General features: G+C 42.9%; 1 protein-coding gene across 6 annotated transcripts in view; it reads right to left on the bottom strand.

The window, feature by feature from the left end:
* The window catches only part of PIP5K1B (phosphatidylinositol-4-phosphate 5-kinase type 1 beta), a 324,599-nt gene that overhangs the window by 62,888 nt on the left and 244,503 nt on the right, over positions 1-17,208 (bottom strand). For all 6 annotated transcript variants that reach the window (XM_089336987.1, XM_008256190.5, XM_017341676.4 and 3 more), the window contains exons 11-12: positions 16,141-16,225; positions 2,366-2,521 (exon numbers count right to left, since the gene is read on the bottom strand). In XM_089336987.1, the coding sequence (XP_089193113.1) occupies positions 2,366-2,521; positions 16,141-16,225 (241 nt within the window). The remainder of the gene's footprint in view (positions 1-2,365; positions 2,522-16,140; positions 16,226-17,208) is intronic.

Genomic DNA, 17,208 nt, shown 5'->3' on the forward strand with positions numbered 1-17,208 from the left:
CTGGCATCCCATTTGGGCGCCGGTTTGAGTCCCGGCTGCTCCTCTTCCTATCCAACTCTCTGTTACGGCCTGGGGAAGCAGTAGAGGATGGTCCAAGTCCTTGGGCCCCTGCACCCACGTGGGAGACCCAGAAGAAGCTCCTGGCTCCTGGCTTTGGATGGGCACAGCTCGGGCCATTGTGACCATCTGGGGAGTGAACCAGCGGATGGAAGATACCCCCCACCCCCCACCTCTGCCTCCCTGTAACTCTGCCTTTCAAATAATAAATAAATCTTTAAAAAAAATGAATGAAGTAACTTCCTATTTCAAAAAGATGGCATAAAAAAACTCCCAGGAGCTCAACGCAATAACTCGACAGAAATGCCAAGGCCGGCTGGCAGGGGCGCCACTGGGGAGGAACCTGCTTTGCCCACTCTGGGATGCATGGACCTATGACTCTCAGGTGAGACCTAAGAAGTCAGACTTAACAAAATTCAGAAGACAAATTTTTCAACAGGCAAACGCTCAGCTGCATGCTAACCCTGTTTGAGTTCACATACCCAGGCACTCTGAAGTGGGCTGTGGGGGTCTTAACTGCTGGGCCAGATGTCTGCTCCCTTGAACCTGTTTTTATGTTTGTAAGATATGCACCTTTCACTATAGTTAGAGTCATTAAAATATTATTTGTTTATTTAACAGGCAGAAAGACAAAGCGAGAGAGAGAAATCTGCTATCTACCTGCTCACTTTGCCAAATGCCTGCAAAAGTTAGGGCTGAGTTGGACTGAATCCAGGAGTCAGGAACTCAGTCTGGGTCTCCCACATGAAGGCAGGGACCCAAGTACTTGAGCTATCACCTGCTGCCTTCCAGGGCACACATTAGCAGGATCAGAGTTGGGATACGAACCCAGGGACTCCAACACAGGATACGGGCAACCCAAAGGGTGTCTTAACATCTGCCCCTTTCTCCAAACTTTTTTTTTTTTTTTTTTTTGACAGGCGGAGTGGATAGTGAGAGAGAAAGAGAGACAGAGAGAAAGGTCTTCCTTTTTGCCGTTGGTTCATCCTCCAATGGCCACTGTGGCTGGCGCGCTGAGGCAGGCGCACTGCGCTGATCCGAAGGCAGGAGCCAGGTGCTTCTCCTGGTCTCCCATGCGGGTCCAGAGCCCAAGCACTTGGGCCATCCTCCACTGCACTCCTGGGCCACAGCAGAGAGGTGGCCTGGAAGAGGGGCAACCGGGACAGAATCCGGCGCCCCGACCAGCGCTAGAACCTGGTGTGCTGGCGCCGCAAGGCAGAGGATTAGCCTATTGGGCCGCCGTGCCGGCCGCCATTTGTATATTTATAACATCATTCGTGGGCCACACAAAATTATCAGCTTAAAAGTTAGCCTGCTAGACCTCTATTGTAGTTCAAGTTGTGCACCTGTGGTTGCCTTCGCTGGGCCACAGCAAATGACTTCGTGGGCCTTACATGGCCTGCAGGCTGGAGGTTCCCCACCCCAATGTGAAATGTTACCTTCTTTATTGGATTAGAAAAGGACAAACAAGCAATCAACTCGATAGGTAGGGAGAGGAATGTGATAAAATTCAGCATTCGTTCTTGAAGAGTGAACTCCCTTGACCTGGTTATGAGGATCAACTACTGCAAACTTCTTTGTCCATGGTGAAACATTAGATGAATTCCCTTTAAACTCAGTCACCACTTCTATTCATCAATGAATGCAAAATCCTGGCCAGCAAGCAATAAAGAAAAGATACAGGTCTATACAGGAGCCACAGACAGCACATCCAATTCTTATCAAGTTTAAAATCCGCACAAGCAGTACATATTGTGCATGTCCTCAAAAAAATTTTTTTTCCATAAATCCTCCCTTCTGGCTTTCTGTTAGTGTCCTTTTGAGCATGGAACACATTCTTTTTTTTTTTTTTTTAAGATTTATTTATTTATTTGAAAGGCAGAGGTACAGAGAAGCAGAGGAAGGGAGAGAGAGAGAGATGTCTTCCATCCATTGGTTCACTCTCCAGATGGCCACAATGGCTGGAGCTACGCGGATCAGAAGCCAGGGACCAGGAGCTTTTTACAAGTCTCCTACACGGGGGCAGGGGCCCAAGGACTTGGACCATCTTCCACCACTTTCCCAGGTCATAGCAGAGAGCTGGATTGGAAGCAGAGCAGCCAGGACTTGAACCAGCGCCCATATGGGATGCCGGAACTCCAGGTGATGGCTTTACCTGCTATGCTGCAGCACCGGCCCCACTTTAAAATTTTTAATTGATACTCTTTCTTTCTTACAGTAGGTATTTTATAATTTTTGTACTGTGAATTTACATATATAAACTAGTCATAAGGACCTTTAATGTCTTAAAAAAGTCACATGTGTTTACCTTCTTCATCAAGGCTACTAAAACTCTGTCCTTCGGTCAGCAGATCTCGCTTCTCATCCTTCCATTCCTGGCTAATGGAGGACACGATCTCCTGAGAGGTCGCCTTTAAGGCGGCGATGGAATTGCACCGCTTCTTAGAAGGTGAGGCCTTCAAAACTAGAGAGGACGAGGGAGACACAAATCAAAGCACTTACTGTAAAACCGTGTTAGAACTTTATCAATGAAATTAATATTTTACTTGTTATTTATGGATATGTCATTATCTAAGTAGATGGCAAAAATCTTATGTGATAGAGAGATAAAACTGTTTTGGCCATATTATTTGTCCAAAATGACTGGACCTAAGTCAGAATATTCTAGAATGAATTACAGTTGAAATTTCTCTCCAGTTTCCAAAATCAGGTCTCATTTAAGGTGAAATTTAAATGTTTTCTTGCCAAAGAATTATTTTCCTTCCTCCACACCGTGTTTTCCTAGTGCTGGGAGGAGACCGGGTAGATGGGTGAACGCAGATGGTGAAGTACGAAGAATTCTCACGACCTCACTTTTATTAACTTGGGACTGGGAATTTCTAAAGAGGCCCATGTTTAATCTTAGACACACAGTGCCCGATTTAGCCAAGTTACTTCGGGCTGCTTTTTTCTTTCTGTGACTTTCCACTGAAATGTTCTACTCTACGGGTCTTGTGTAGCATCAGACGCCTAATTCACTCTTGATCTTTGTCCAGAAAGACCTCTGCAATCTGAGCAGTGTGTTGGGAACTGGACCCACACCAAAGTCCTTCATCATCCATCCATCACGCTTGCTGAGGGCTGTGACTTTGCACAGGACACGTTGCTGGGGGCGGCTTAGACTGCGGGCAGACCAGCCCTACCTATATTCATTCTTTGCTGCAATAATTCTTCTTGGCTTCATATTGTCAGAGAATTTCCGTGGAGGGTAGGAAGGAAGATGAGGCTTATCTATTATGCTTTTGTAGGGATTTACTTTTTTGGTAGTACCTCTCTCCTTTGGAGCTTGCACAAAGGGGTAACCTGTCGGCAAATGTACTGGGCTTACTGTGCTAGCCTTGGGAATCTCAGAGCTTGGATGACACTGCACATCTGTGACCTTCCTCCAGGCAGTCTGTGAGCACATAACTGGAGAAGGACTATGGGACACACAAATGAAAGCTGGAGAGAGGGCAACGTCTCTACTTTGAAGTAGGGAAGGTTTGTCTGTCCCTTGAGCAGTCTTCTCAGCACGACCGCATCAATAACTTCATCCTCTTTATCAGTAAGGTCTGTGGAAGAAAGCTTTGGAGTCTGGAAGCCAATATTCACAGAGCAGACCTCAAATTCTCCACCCCTGACCCGGCCCTTTTACAGGTACAGAAACTGAGTTCCTAGAGCTAGCAAGCCCACACTGCACGTGTTCTTTTCTCTTGGTGGCTCACTTTCTACCTCTTCAGCATTCCATTTTCTGGTGAAAATGAGGGGGGAAAAGACAAAGCTAAAATTTGCCTTACTGAGAAAGAGAAAGAGTGAGGTTTAAAAACTCATCAAAATGGATTTTAATAATAACAAAGTTGGCCAAATAAGTGTGTTTTCCTTAACTCCCCTTTCTATCAAACAGTGGTTTCCCATTTTTTACAGGTCTCTAGGAATAAGCCACACTCCGGCTTCTGCCTGAACACTCTGTTGACTTTCATGAATATTTTATAAATTTTTATAAACTCCTATCTTTCAATATAATAATGTACATCTAAGTCAGAGGATATCAGGTGTTATTTGGGGACCACTCAGGGTCCCTGAGGGTTCTCTCAGAACATCTGCAAGGTTAGAACTACTTTCACGGTAATGTCATGCTGCCATCACCTTTTTTAGTCCATTCTTGCACACAGGCGGAATTTTCAAGAGGCCACATGACCTGTCCTATCAGAACTGAACTCAGAAGCAGAAGTAAGGCCCCACTACCCAGCCAGTCTTCAGAGATTCAAAAAAAAAAAAAAAAAAGCAAAATAACATCATTCTTTATGTATTTTTCATAAATATTTTTGTGAAATAAAAAAAATTGTTAACATTGAGTTCCATTAACATGCATTGTTTTTTGTTAACAGTTTTTAATTTCTACTATGAGAAACACAGTATAGCTCACTATAACCCAAATAATCAAAAGCTCTTTTTAAGACACAATAAAGTAGTACCTTTGATATACATGAAGTCAGTAACAGAAATAAAAAAAAGATAATAAAGTAGCCCTGAGCCCAGAAGTTGTGAGAACAGCTTTTCTCTACCATAGCTCTGGACTGAAGCTAATTCCCTAAACAGAGAAACAGTGAGGGTCAGGGGGTCAGGAGAGAGTGAGCAGCAGCAAGGGACAGTGAGTGAGGGGAGACTCAGGTGAGCTGCACCTGTGTGGGGGGGAAGACATAACCCTTTGCTCACTGTCAGTGTCACATATGCTGAGGAACAGAGAGGATGTGAGGACAAACCTCTGCCAAGGCCACACAGCATCCCAACAAAGAACTGACTTTTGTCTTAAGTGGTCCATTTATTCCTTAAGGCATGATGTGAGCCACACTCAGCAGATAAGGCTTTGAATTTTGCAGAAACTAAATGTTACAGGGATTTACTTTGATTGGGAACCTTCAAAGCTGGCTGGGTTGCTAGTTACTTTCTTTTGTGCGACAGAAACTCCTGGATTTGTCTTTGGCCAGACCATTGCCAGCCACAGGTATCCTGCGCTCTGCTCCCTTCCAGCATCAGGTTCTGCCACTCAATTGCTCTACACATCACTGCTTTTCAGCTTACCTATCTGCCACTCCAGATTCTCCGATTCATTCCACCCCAGCACATACTGTTCCTTCTCCCTGAGTCACCCTTCCTGCCTCTCTTCTTAATGAACTATGGCTTATATTTTCAGGGCTGAGTGTAAACATTCACTGATGGGTTATTTAATTGATTGTAATTGAAAGAGTGAGAGTGAGAGATCTGTTCCATCCACTGGTTCACTCTTCAAATGCCTGCAACAGCTGGGGCTGCATAAGGCTGAAACCAAGAGCCTGGAACTACATCCAGGTCCCTCACATGGGTGGCAGGGACCCAGACACCTGAGCCATCGCCTGCTGCCTCACAAGGTGCACCACGGCAGGAGGTGGATTGGAAGCAGAACTGCAGGATGCATCCTTGCTCTCTGATGGTGGTTCAGCTGTCCCAAGTGGAAGCTTATCCCACAACTCCCTACGCTCAGGGATTAGTTTTAATATATTCTTTCTTGGGGCCAGCGCTGTGGCGCAGTGGGTTAACACCCTGGCCTGCAATGCCGGCATCCCATATGGGCACCAGTTTGAGTCCCGGCTGCTCCACTTCTGTTCCAGCTCTCTGCTATGGCCTGGGAAAGCAGTGGAAGATGGCCTGAGTCCTTGGGCCCCTGCACCCACGTGGGAGACCCAGAAGAAGCTCCTGCCTCCTGGCTTCGGATCAGCGTAGCTCTGGCCGTTGCGGCCAATTGGGTAGTGAACCAGCAGATGGAAGACCTCTCTCTCTCTCTCTCTGCCTCTCCTCTCTCCGTGAAACTCTGACTTTCAAATAAATAAATAAATAAATCTTTTAAAAAAATAATTTCCAATACAATCCCATCAAGGTTGCATGTACTAATGCCATCTCACTAGTCCAAGGTGTTTAAATTTAACTGAAAAGTGATCCCTGTTAAATATAAGGGTGGGAATAAGAGAGGGAGGAGATGTATAGTTTGGGACATGCTCAAGCTGACTTGCCCCAAACGGTAGAGTTAGAAATGTGCCAGGGGATTCCAGTTCAATCCCATCAGGGTGGCATGTACCAATGCCATCTCACTAGTTCAAGTGATCAGTTTCAGTTCACAGTTGATCATAATGAAAGGGTTAAGAGTCAAAAGGATCACATAAACAAGACTAGTGTCTGCTAATACTAACTGAAAGACTTAAAAAGGAGAGAACGATCCAACCTGGGAAGTGGGATGCACAGCAGACTCACAGAATGGCACATGTCCTAAACAGCACTCTGGCCTCAGAATCAGCCCTTAAAGCATTTGGATCTGGCTGAAGAGCCCATGAGAGTATTTTAGGCATGGAAAGCCAAGACACTCGGGCCAAAAAAAAAAAAAAAAAGGCCCTAAATGAAAGAACTCTGCGAGATCCCAGTAGCAAGAACGGGCCATCAAAGGAGGTACCTTTCTCTGAAGGGAGGAGAGAACTTCCATTTTGACTATGGCCTTGTCTAAATAAGATCGAAGCTGGCGAACTCAAAAGACTTCCATAGCTTTGGCAACTCATGACAAAAGCCTAGGGAGATTACTGATGCCATAAACAAGAGTGTCAATTTGTTAAGTCAACAACAGGAGTCACTATGCACTTACTCCTCATGTAGGATCTCTGTCCTTAATGTGTTGTTCAATGTGAATTAATGCTATAGCTAGTACTGAAACAGTATTTTACACTTTATGTTCTGTGTGGGTGCAAACTGATGAAATCTTTACTTAATATATACTAAGTTGATCTTCTGTATATAAAGATAATTGAAAATGAATCTTGATGTGAATGGAAGGGGAGAGGGAGCGGGAGATGGGAGGGGTGCAGGTGGGAGGGAAGTTATGGCGGGGGGAAAGCCATTGTAATCCATAAATTGTACTTTTGAAATTTATATTTGTTAAATAAATATGGTCTTACTCTGAGAAAAAAAAAATAATTTCCTCTTTAAAGCTCTCACTTGGGAAGATCTGATCTGAGTTCTCTTGGACTACCCACAGCACTGTTTGTAAAAACTCTGTAAGCAGGGCCCACATTGTAGTACAGTGCTTAAGGCCATTGCCTGTAATGCCAGAATCCCCTTGGGTGCCAATTCATATCCTGACTGATGCACTTGTGGTCCAGTTCCCTGCTGATGGCCTGGAAAAAGCAGCAGAGGATGGCGCAGGTGCTTGGGCTCCTGCTGCCACGTACGAGACCCGGAAGACGCTCCTGGCTCCTGCCTGGCTCAACCCTGGCTATTGCAGCCATCTGGGGAGTGAACCAGCAGATGAAAGATCTCTCTCCCTGTATCTCTCCCTTTCTCTCTGTGACTCTGCCTTTCAAATACATAGAAATCTTTTTTAAAGAAACAACCCTCTACAACCTTCTACAAGCAATTGCTTCATTACATTAGAAATCTGTTACATGGTCCAATTCTTCACTGAAAACAGAAGGCAAACATTAAACTATTCAAGGAGAAGCTAATTTTCTTGTACATGCAATCTCATCTCACATTGTAAAATGTTTATTTTTAGTTTTTTAGTTAACAGACTCAATGTAGTTCAAACATATAAGCTAAGAATATAATCTATGATATTCCCTTCCCTTCTTCCCTCCTTTCCCTTCTTTTTTTCTTTCCTTCCTTCCTCTCTCTCTTTTACTTTTGTTTATTTTTGAGATGACATATTTCTAATTTATTTTATGGTCAAGGGCTTAACGCTCCACCAGATAAAGAGTTCAACAAGTGAAATGCAAAAAAAAAAAAAAAACAAACCCTAGTTTAATTTTTTAAAGTCATCTAGATTAATGCTTAGCATGCTAGGCACAGTCTGTTGAATGAATGCATTATTGTTCTGAAATCTTTGGACATTTGGTTTATAGCAAATAAATGAATGTATTATATTTAGCAAACCCAGTTTTATTACTTTAGACACTTAATTTAGGCAGAGAATTCCAGTGAGAATTCAACAAAATAGTGACTAGTATTTCTAGAAAACATAAGATTTTGTAGACATTATTACATGGGCAGCATGACTCAATTCTGGGGTAGTATGAATGGATTTTTTAGAACAATTCATTTATTTGGAAGGCAGGGAAGACAGAGTTACAGAGAGACAGGGACACACACACACAGACACACACACACAGACATTGTTTCACTCTCCAAATGGCCTCAATGGCCAAGACTGGCACTCCATCCAGGTCTCCCACATGGGTGGCAGAGGGCCAAGCCCTTGGGCCATCTTCTGCTGCTTTCCTAGGCACATTAGCAGGGAGCTGGATTGGAAGGGGAAAAGCTGGAACTTGAACTGTCACTCAACCCACAATGCTACATCAGCCCAAGGTGAATGGACTTCAGTTAAAAAAAAAAAAACAAAACAGACTTTAAGCCCAGATATTATTTTCTTGGTTGGGGTAGGCTCTTCACTTCAAAAAGAAAGTATGCCTCTAGGATTTAAGAGCTTTAACTACTCATGACTAATAAAACGTCTTAAAGTTGCATTTTAGGTGTCAACTTTGTTAACGAAATTGCTTCTCTTTGAGATGGTGGTGTTTGATGACAATTCCATTCATGTACTGCTTTATTCATGGAACAATGATTGAAGGCCCAGAAAGTGCCAAGAAACGTGTGAAGTGTTGGGATACAGATGCATGAATCAAACAGTATCCACTTCAAAGGAAGCTGAAGTGCAGGGGAGGAAACAAAAAAGTCACGATAGCACAGAGTAGTAAATGCTACTGGGAAACCCCTGCAGGTGAGTCTGGCAGCAGACCAGGCCAACCATGGAAAGAGTGTTGCAAGCAAGGGGACCAGAGTGCACAGAAATGGGGACAAGGCTTGGACGGCAAGGCATTCGGAGCCCCTAGAGCCAGGAGGAGAGGGTGCAGAAGAGAACTTAACAGGGGAGAGAAGATACCACATTACAAAGCAACTTAGAAGTCAAGCCAAGAATTCTGTGCACAGAGATGTTTTAAAAATTGTAACCTATTATTGATCAGTATGCAAGGGTTTAACAGTAAATTAACAGGAACAGAATCATATTTTAGTTTTTCAGAGTTACATTTTAAATAGCTGCAAGGTAGGAAGACTGGATTGGATGGGGACATAACTGGAGGCGAAGACTGGGGGGGGCCAGACTTTTATGCAAACAAATAAAAAGAACACAGAGGCTGAATCAGAAGTGACTCAACAAAAGACGGGGATGGCCTCCAGCTATTTCAGAGTGAAAACTCAAGGAGGTGGTGAGTGACTGGTGGTGGGCGGAGTCGGGAGATGGCAGGAGGGCAGGGATGATGCTGGCATTTCTGGCTTGGCTACCTGAGTGGGTCATGCAGGGTCTGGACAGGGAGCAGCCCAATTCAACCATGGGCACGCAGAGCTGGTGGGATTTGCCTTGCGTGTACCTGGGGAGGCTGAGCAGGCAAGGGGGTTGGTTAAAAGCACAGGGACTGAGCCCCAAGTCTAGGAATTGCAAGAGAAGCCTTAGAAGGCTGGGAAATGACCGAGAGCGAGCTGTACAAGGGGAAGAGACAGACTAGGAGCCTGGACCTTGAGGATTGCCCACATGTAAGGGTAAGGCAGACAGGGAAGCCCAAGGAGGAGCAAGAGGGGCTGGAGGGGACCAGGAGAACCCAGAGTCGTGGAATGCAACAGAGTTGTTCACAGAGAACTGATGTCAGTGCTCTCAGATACTACAGAGCTCTCAGGAGAGACAGAGAGTTGATCAAGGACTCAAGCACTGATCGTTGACAGGCTCAGAAGGAATACTTCGATGCAGCAGTGGGATGCAGAGTCAAGTGGAGCACACTTAAGAATGACAAGAAATGAGAAAGCAAGACAGCAAGTGCACTCAGCCCTCAGACAGGGTCACAGCGAAGGAGGAGGACGATACAGACTGGAGAGCAAGTCAGAGTGGAGAGGATGAGCAGATTAACACAGAGGCATGGAACCAGAGGAGAGGGCGCCGGTTAAAAATCCCCTGAGCTGAAGGTCATCTCTAGATGTCCTGGATGTGAGTGAGAAGATGGGTCAAGGCATCCTTCCTTCATCCAGCAAACACTTGCAGACACTAGGATACCATCCAAGCCTCACTTAATGCTGGGGATACAGCAGTGAGCCTCTGTGCAAAGAAAGGAGACCAGCACTAACAAGACCCCTAAGTAAAAGCTGTAGATAGATCATGTAGATAGATCATAGATCATGATGAATGTTAAGGGAAAAAAAGGAAGGGAAGCGAATGGAAATTACCTTTCCACTCTGGAAGGACTCAAGGCACTGTCATTACTATCCATGCAATAAGCAAGAACTACAGAAGTACCTGAATGTGCTTGGAACAGGGAAGGACTTCACTCAATAAACAGCGTTGAAACAACAGTTAACCAGGTGGAAAAAATAAGATTCGATCTACCTCATTCTACACACCAAAATAAATACCACACAGATTAAGGAAAAAGTTAACATATGCAATAATCAATACAAAGCAAAAGGGGCAGGTGTTTAGCCCAGTGGTTTAGACATCAGTTAAGAAGCCAACATCCCACATCTGTGTGCCTGGGTTAGATTTCCAGCTTCAGCTCCAGCTTCAGCTTCCCGCCAATGCAGATTCTAGCAAAAAGATGGGGGTCCCTGCTATCCATGTGAGAAACCTGGATTGCACTCCTGGCTTTGACTCCCGGCTGTTCAAAGCATCTGGGGAGCAAACCAGCAGATGTGAGCTGTTTGTCTCTGTCTTTTTGTTCTCAAATAAATGTATATATAAAAATTTTTTTAAAGTAAAAGAAAAATACAAATTAATATTTATCTCATTCCTCAATGGTAAAGTTCTTTGCAAGTGAAAACAAATGACTAAGGAGAAGAATTCTATTTATAAAAACATAAAAAATGAAATACTTAAGAATAAATTTAACAAAACTGCAAATTACACACTGAAAATTACAAAACGTTGTGGAAAGAAACTAATGACATCCCAAGGAAAAATAAAGACATTTCACCTTCAGGAATTGGAAGCTTCAATACTGTTAAAATGGCAATATTCCACCAACTGATCTACAAATCCAGCAAAATTCTTATCAAAATGCTGATGCTTTTTTCTACAGAAACTGATAAGCTGGTTATAAAATTGATATGGAATTGTAAGGGACCCAGAAAAACCAAAACAATCTGCAAAAAACAACTGAAGGACTTAACACTTCCTGATTACAAAACACACAATCGGAAGACGGTAATTAAGGCAGTGTGGTACCAGTGTGTGGGTAGGCATATCAATCAACGGAATAGAAATGAGAATCCAGAAATAAATCCTTCCATTTGTGGCAGACTGGTTTCCAACCAGAGTACCACGGCAATTCAAAGGGGGAAACAACAGCCTTTTCAACTAACAGTGGTGGGGCGACCGCATACACACAAGTTATAGAAGGCAGACGCATTCTACTCCCATCATATTCAAAAACACTGAATCTAAGTGATTCACAGGGGCTGGCACTGGGTCACAAAAGGGTAAGCCTCCACCAACAACACTGGCATCCCATATCAGAGTGCCTGCTTGAGTTCTAGCTGCTCTGTTTCTGATCCAGAACCCCACTAAAGCACCCGGGAAAGCAGCAGATGATGGTCCAAGTACTCGGGCCTCTGCCACCCATGTAGGAGACCCGGATGGAGTTCTGAGCTCCTGGCTTTAGCCTGGCTCAGCTCTGGCCATGCTGCCATTTGGGAACTGAACCAGTGGATAACAGATCTCTGTCTCTGTCTCTCTTTCTTGTAAATAAATAAATCCTTAAAAAAGTGAATTACAGACTTAAATATAACAGCAAAAATTATAAAAGAAAACATAGAGTAAGTCACAACCTTGGGTTAGGTGAAGGTTTCTTAATCACACCAAAAGCACCAGAGACTAAAGTAAAAACAAACTAAAATACAGAAAAATGTAAAATGGTTAGATACTACCAAGAGATACTACCAAAAAAAAAAAAAAAAACACCTCAAAAGCAAACTAATAGAATAGAAACAAATACTTCTAAATCACTTATCTGATAATAGACTTGTGTTCAAAATATGTAAAGAGTTCTTACAACTCAACAATAAAAAGACAAATAACCCAAATAAAAATAGGCAAAGGACTTGAATAAACATTTCTCAAAATAAGATATAAATTGCCAATAAGCACATAATAAGATGTTTAATATCATTAGTCATTAGAGAACTACAAATCAAATGAGATAATACTTTAGCCATTAGGATGGGTAACATAAGATAATAACATATGTTGGTGGGGAAGTAGAGAAATTTGAACCCCCATGCTTTGCTGGTGGGGATATAAAATGTCATGAATTACTTGGAAAAGAGTTTGGCAGGTCTTCAAATTGTTATACAGAGTTCCCATCCGACCTAGGGACGTCACTCCCAGAAACATACCCCAGAGAAATGACAACACGCATGCACACAAAACCTTACACGTGAAGAGTCATAGCAGCAGTCTTCCTAACAGTCCCCTGGAAACAAGTCAAACACTCATCGACTGACGAGCAGATACACAAAATGCCCCGTCTATATAGCGGAACATCACTCAGCTACAAAAAAGCAGTACTGATTGATGTTACAACACTTAAATCCTGAAAACATTATGTGTAAGTGGAAAAAGACAAATACAAAAGGTCACTTATTATGATTTCTAGGAAATATCCAGAACTGGTAAAATCACAATAACATGAAGCAAATTAGTGACTGCAGGATGCTGTGGTGGAAGGTGGCCATGAAACGGCATGGTGTTTCTTTTTAAGGTAATGGAAATGTTCTCAAGTTACGTAACAGTGACAGTCAGATAACTCTGTGAATAAACACGTCTCAGGAACACAGAATTGTGTACTTTGAAAGGGCGACTTTATGTATGTGAATTGTATTTCAACCAAACTATGATAAACAGATAATGAAATCAAAATGGAGAAATAAAAAAGTTGTCACCATAGAAGCATGAAAAACAAACTGGGAACATGGGAACATGCAGCATTTTTTGAAAGCTACTGAGGAGGAAAAAAACGTCCTTGGTTGAAAAGGAGCCTCATGGCAGAAGCTTGCTACACAGGGCCTTCAAGTGCCACGCAATCCACAAACCTGCAGGGTTGGAACACAGGGTCCAACTTCGGCACAGGTTTAAGGGAGTTGGGAAATCTTCCTCAAAAATGTGGACATGCCGGCATTCACGCAGGCTTGCAGTCTGAGCAGTGTGTTAGGGGCCATCTTAGGCCAAAAATATCTTGGGCAGAGAACTTAATTTATAGTGGTTTCAACGGGACAGCAAGTTTAAGATATCATTGAGATAGTTTCAAATGAGAAAAAAACAAGTTTTTCTTAGAGTGAAATAAGGGGTTGATATCTTTAATATGTAGAGTTTACATAAATCATCTGGAAAAATAATAAAATACCCAATATAAATGGTCAAATGTTTTGAAGTTCAGCGCTCATGGGGATTAGCAATGGCTAATAAACATGAATAATGGTTGAACCTTACCAGTATTTAAGAAATGCAAACAAAACAAGAAATGAAAAAGCCAATCAGATAACACTGCTGACTTATCAGAGTAGCCCAACTTAAAAAGTACCAAGTAGAGTGCAGACGCTGTGGAAGTGCAAAGCCTGCATGCAGTTACGTGCGTTTTAGACCCCAGCCTTCCTTCTTGGAATCTAGCCCAAAGAAACAGTGCTAAGTTTGGACACAATATTTATTGCAAATGATGTTTATAAAAATATTAGATGTGAATAAAAAAGGAGAAACTACATAGTTTCTTCTTCCAATACTGAAAAGAATGGGTAAATAAACTATATTATATATATATATATAATTTTAATGCTGTATTGAAATTTTAAATGGTGTCTATAGAATATATAATTATATGATTATATCGGGAACAATGTAAAATATAATCTTAAAAACAGAGAACAGATAATTGTACACCATTATACTACCAGGTTTTATTTGAAAGGCAGAGTGACACACACACACACACACACACACACACATGAGAGAGACAGACAGAGAGAGATAGAGACGGGGGGGGAGAGAGAGAGAGAGACAGAAAGAGACAGAGACGGAGAGGGAGAGGGAGAGGGAGAGGGAGAGGGAGAGGGAGAGGGAGAGAGAGAGAAAGACAAAGATTTTCCATTTACTGGTTCACTCTCCAAATGCCCGCAATAGCTGGTGCTGGGCTGGGTTGGGCCAGGTACAAGCCATGGGCCAGGAGAACTCTACCCAGGTCTCCCACTCGGCCTGCGCCCCAAGTGCCTGAGCCATCCTCAGCCGCCTCCCATGGTCATGTTACTGGGAAGCTGGCTCAGAAGCAGAGGCAGGACTCAATCCCAGGCACTCCAATACGGGATGTTTGAGTTCAAACAGGGCCCAATCCCTGCACTCCAATGCTCATCTTAGCTATATTTTAGATAGAAACATAAAACACAGAAATAAAGAATGGCAGGGGGGCCGGCGCCATGGCTCACTTGGTTAATCCTCCGCCTGCGGCACCAGCATCCCATATGGGCGCCGGGTTCTAGTCCCGGCTGCCCCTCTTCCAGTCCAGCTTTCTACTGTGGCCTGGGAAGGCAGTGAAGGATGGCCCGAGTGCTTGGGCCCCTGCATCCGCGTGGGAGACCAGGAGGAAGCACCTAGCTCCTGGCTTCGGATCGGTGTAGCTCCGGCCATAGTGGCCATTTGGGGGTGAACCAACAGATGGAAAACCTTTCTGTCTCTCTCTCACTGTCTAACTCTATCTGTCAAAGAAAAAAAAAAAGAATGGCAGGAAGTATATTAAAATTTCAGTGGCAGATATCTCTGGATTATAATTTGAAGACATTTTCACTGCCTTCTTGACATTTTCTTATATTTTCCAATATTTTAACAATCAAAGCATTTTAGTCTCATTAACAGAAAACTCAAAATAATATTGTGAGAAAATCCGTCTTATATAAATGTAAAATGTGAACAGTCTTCTTTTTTTTTTTTTTCTTGAGTATGGATAAATTATCACACTTTGGGCTATCATTGGACCACAGAAGAGCCAAGTGTTAAAATAATAATATATGTATAATAGAGTTCTGTTCTCCCTTTCACATAGTTAAAAAAATTACTATAAAATATCACATATCCAAGGTAGAAAACTAATTATCTATAAAAAGGAAAATAAGACTTCATGTAATACCCCAATTTGGAATAACTACTGCTAGCTTTGGGATTCCTTTGTTCTTTTTTTTCTGGTAACTCAAGATTTAAAGCTAGGGTACTGATTTGAGCTTTTTTTTTTTCCTTTTTTTTTAGTGCAGGAGTTCACACCTACACATCTACCTCCAAGCACTGCCTTGGCAGCACAGCATCAATTTTTGGTATGCGTGTTTCATTCGTTTGTTTCTGAGTTTTTCTAATTCCCCTATGAATTCTTCTGTAATCCACTGGTACTATAAGAGTGTGTTAATTTTCATGTATCTGTGAATTTTCTATTTCTTACTGATTGATTCTATTGTGACCGGAAAAGATCTTCTGCATGATTTTAATATTTTTAAATTTATAGAGATACATTTTGTGGTCTAACATTCGGCTTATCCTGGAGAGTGTTCTATGAGAAAAGCCACTGTCAATAGTTTTACATTTCCCATTGGAACTCTGCTGGGCACCTATGGTGTACTGACCTATAACCACATTTGAAGAACAAAATGTAACTCTAACGTATCATTTGTATTGGTTGTATATTATTCCATTACTTGACTGTATCATAATATATTTATTAAATGCATGGTTGGATATGAGACAGCTTTTATTGTTTATTGACAGCTTTTATTTTATTTGTGTTTTCAGCACAAAACAGGCCTTCAGTGATTATGGATCCATAAATACCTGGACTGAGATACTGAGCCATAATAACTACTACGTGAGTACCACTACGGGGTAAGCAATAGCTCCAGGTCTTCCAATAAAAATCTCGCAAAGACACGTAACACGGTCGGTAACCAACTGCTCAAAGTAAAGCATTTTTAGAAGACTCTTACCTTGGATCTTCTTGAAAACCCTGGAGTTCATAAACTTAAGGAATCGGTCTGCATAAAAACTTGGTCTATGAACGGACACGGTGTCCTGAAAAGACAAAGGATCACAGGTTTGCCTCTTGGAGTGTGCATCCGGGCAGGTCAGAAGGAAGACGGGTACCGCTGGATCTCTGCCAGCCAATGATCGTAAGCAACAGAGGCCCCGAGTTAGCAAAAGCCAAGCTCTGGGTGCCGCGGGGCCCCACAGTCTGGGGCTGGCCAAAGAGGGGACAGATGATTCCAACAGAGGCTTGGCTGGAAGGAGCATTAAGGAGGCAGGAGAGAGACGGAGAAGAGACTCCTCTGTTCATCCAAGCAGCTGAGCCTTATCCACAACACTGCTCCAGGAGGGCTCCTAAGTTGGTCTGTTTAAACGTATAGATAGCTAGCACTCCAAATGCCATCCAGAATGAAGGGCAAGTACAAACAATGGGGACACAAACAACACAACCCTAACACCACAGTGACATCTACATAAAAGATGTGTTCTGGCTTTATCTCCAAGCAATCAGGTGAGCAGAGAGTAGGAAGAGGCTGGGAGACCAGGCTAAGGGATGACTCTTGTTACATTGAATTAACTACTAATTACTTAGAGTTGGATTGGATTAAACTGTGAACTCTTGCCTTATGCTTGGCAGGTGTCCTTGGGACTGTACTATAAATCCAGGAAGGGGGATGGATGAAAGTGCCAATTTTTCATGTGTGTTTGGCAATCATCAAAACTGCAAATTTGTGGAAACAGTAAACTTACTTATTATACACAATCCTCCATTTTGAATCCAGGTTCATGGGCTCTAACAGGGAAATTTCTAAAAATGTAGGTTTAGAGACTGCAAAGTCTGCTGTAGGGTTCTAAGAAAATAATACACGTAGGACCAGTAGCCAGGTGGCCGGGCTCTGTGTCAGATGGGACCCTGCAGGGTGTGTGACGCTGGGGAAAGCCAGCAACCCCGGGCTTCCGTTTCTTCCTCTGTGAAGCAGTGCTGGGCGAGCTCCGTGGTCCCTCTAAGGTGGGATCGCCTACAGCTCTGG

This window comes from Oryctolagus cuniculus, chromosome 1 (genome assembly GCF_051225735.1).
Source record: "Oryctolagus cuniculus isolate XC-2025 breed Fujian yellow rabbit chromosome 1, ASM5122573v1, whole genome shotgun sequence".
NCBI lineage: Eukaryota > Metazoa > Chordata > Mammalia > Lagomorpha > Leporidae > Oryctolagus > Oryctolagus cuniculus.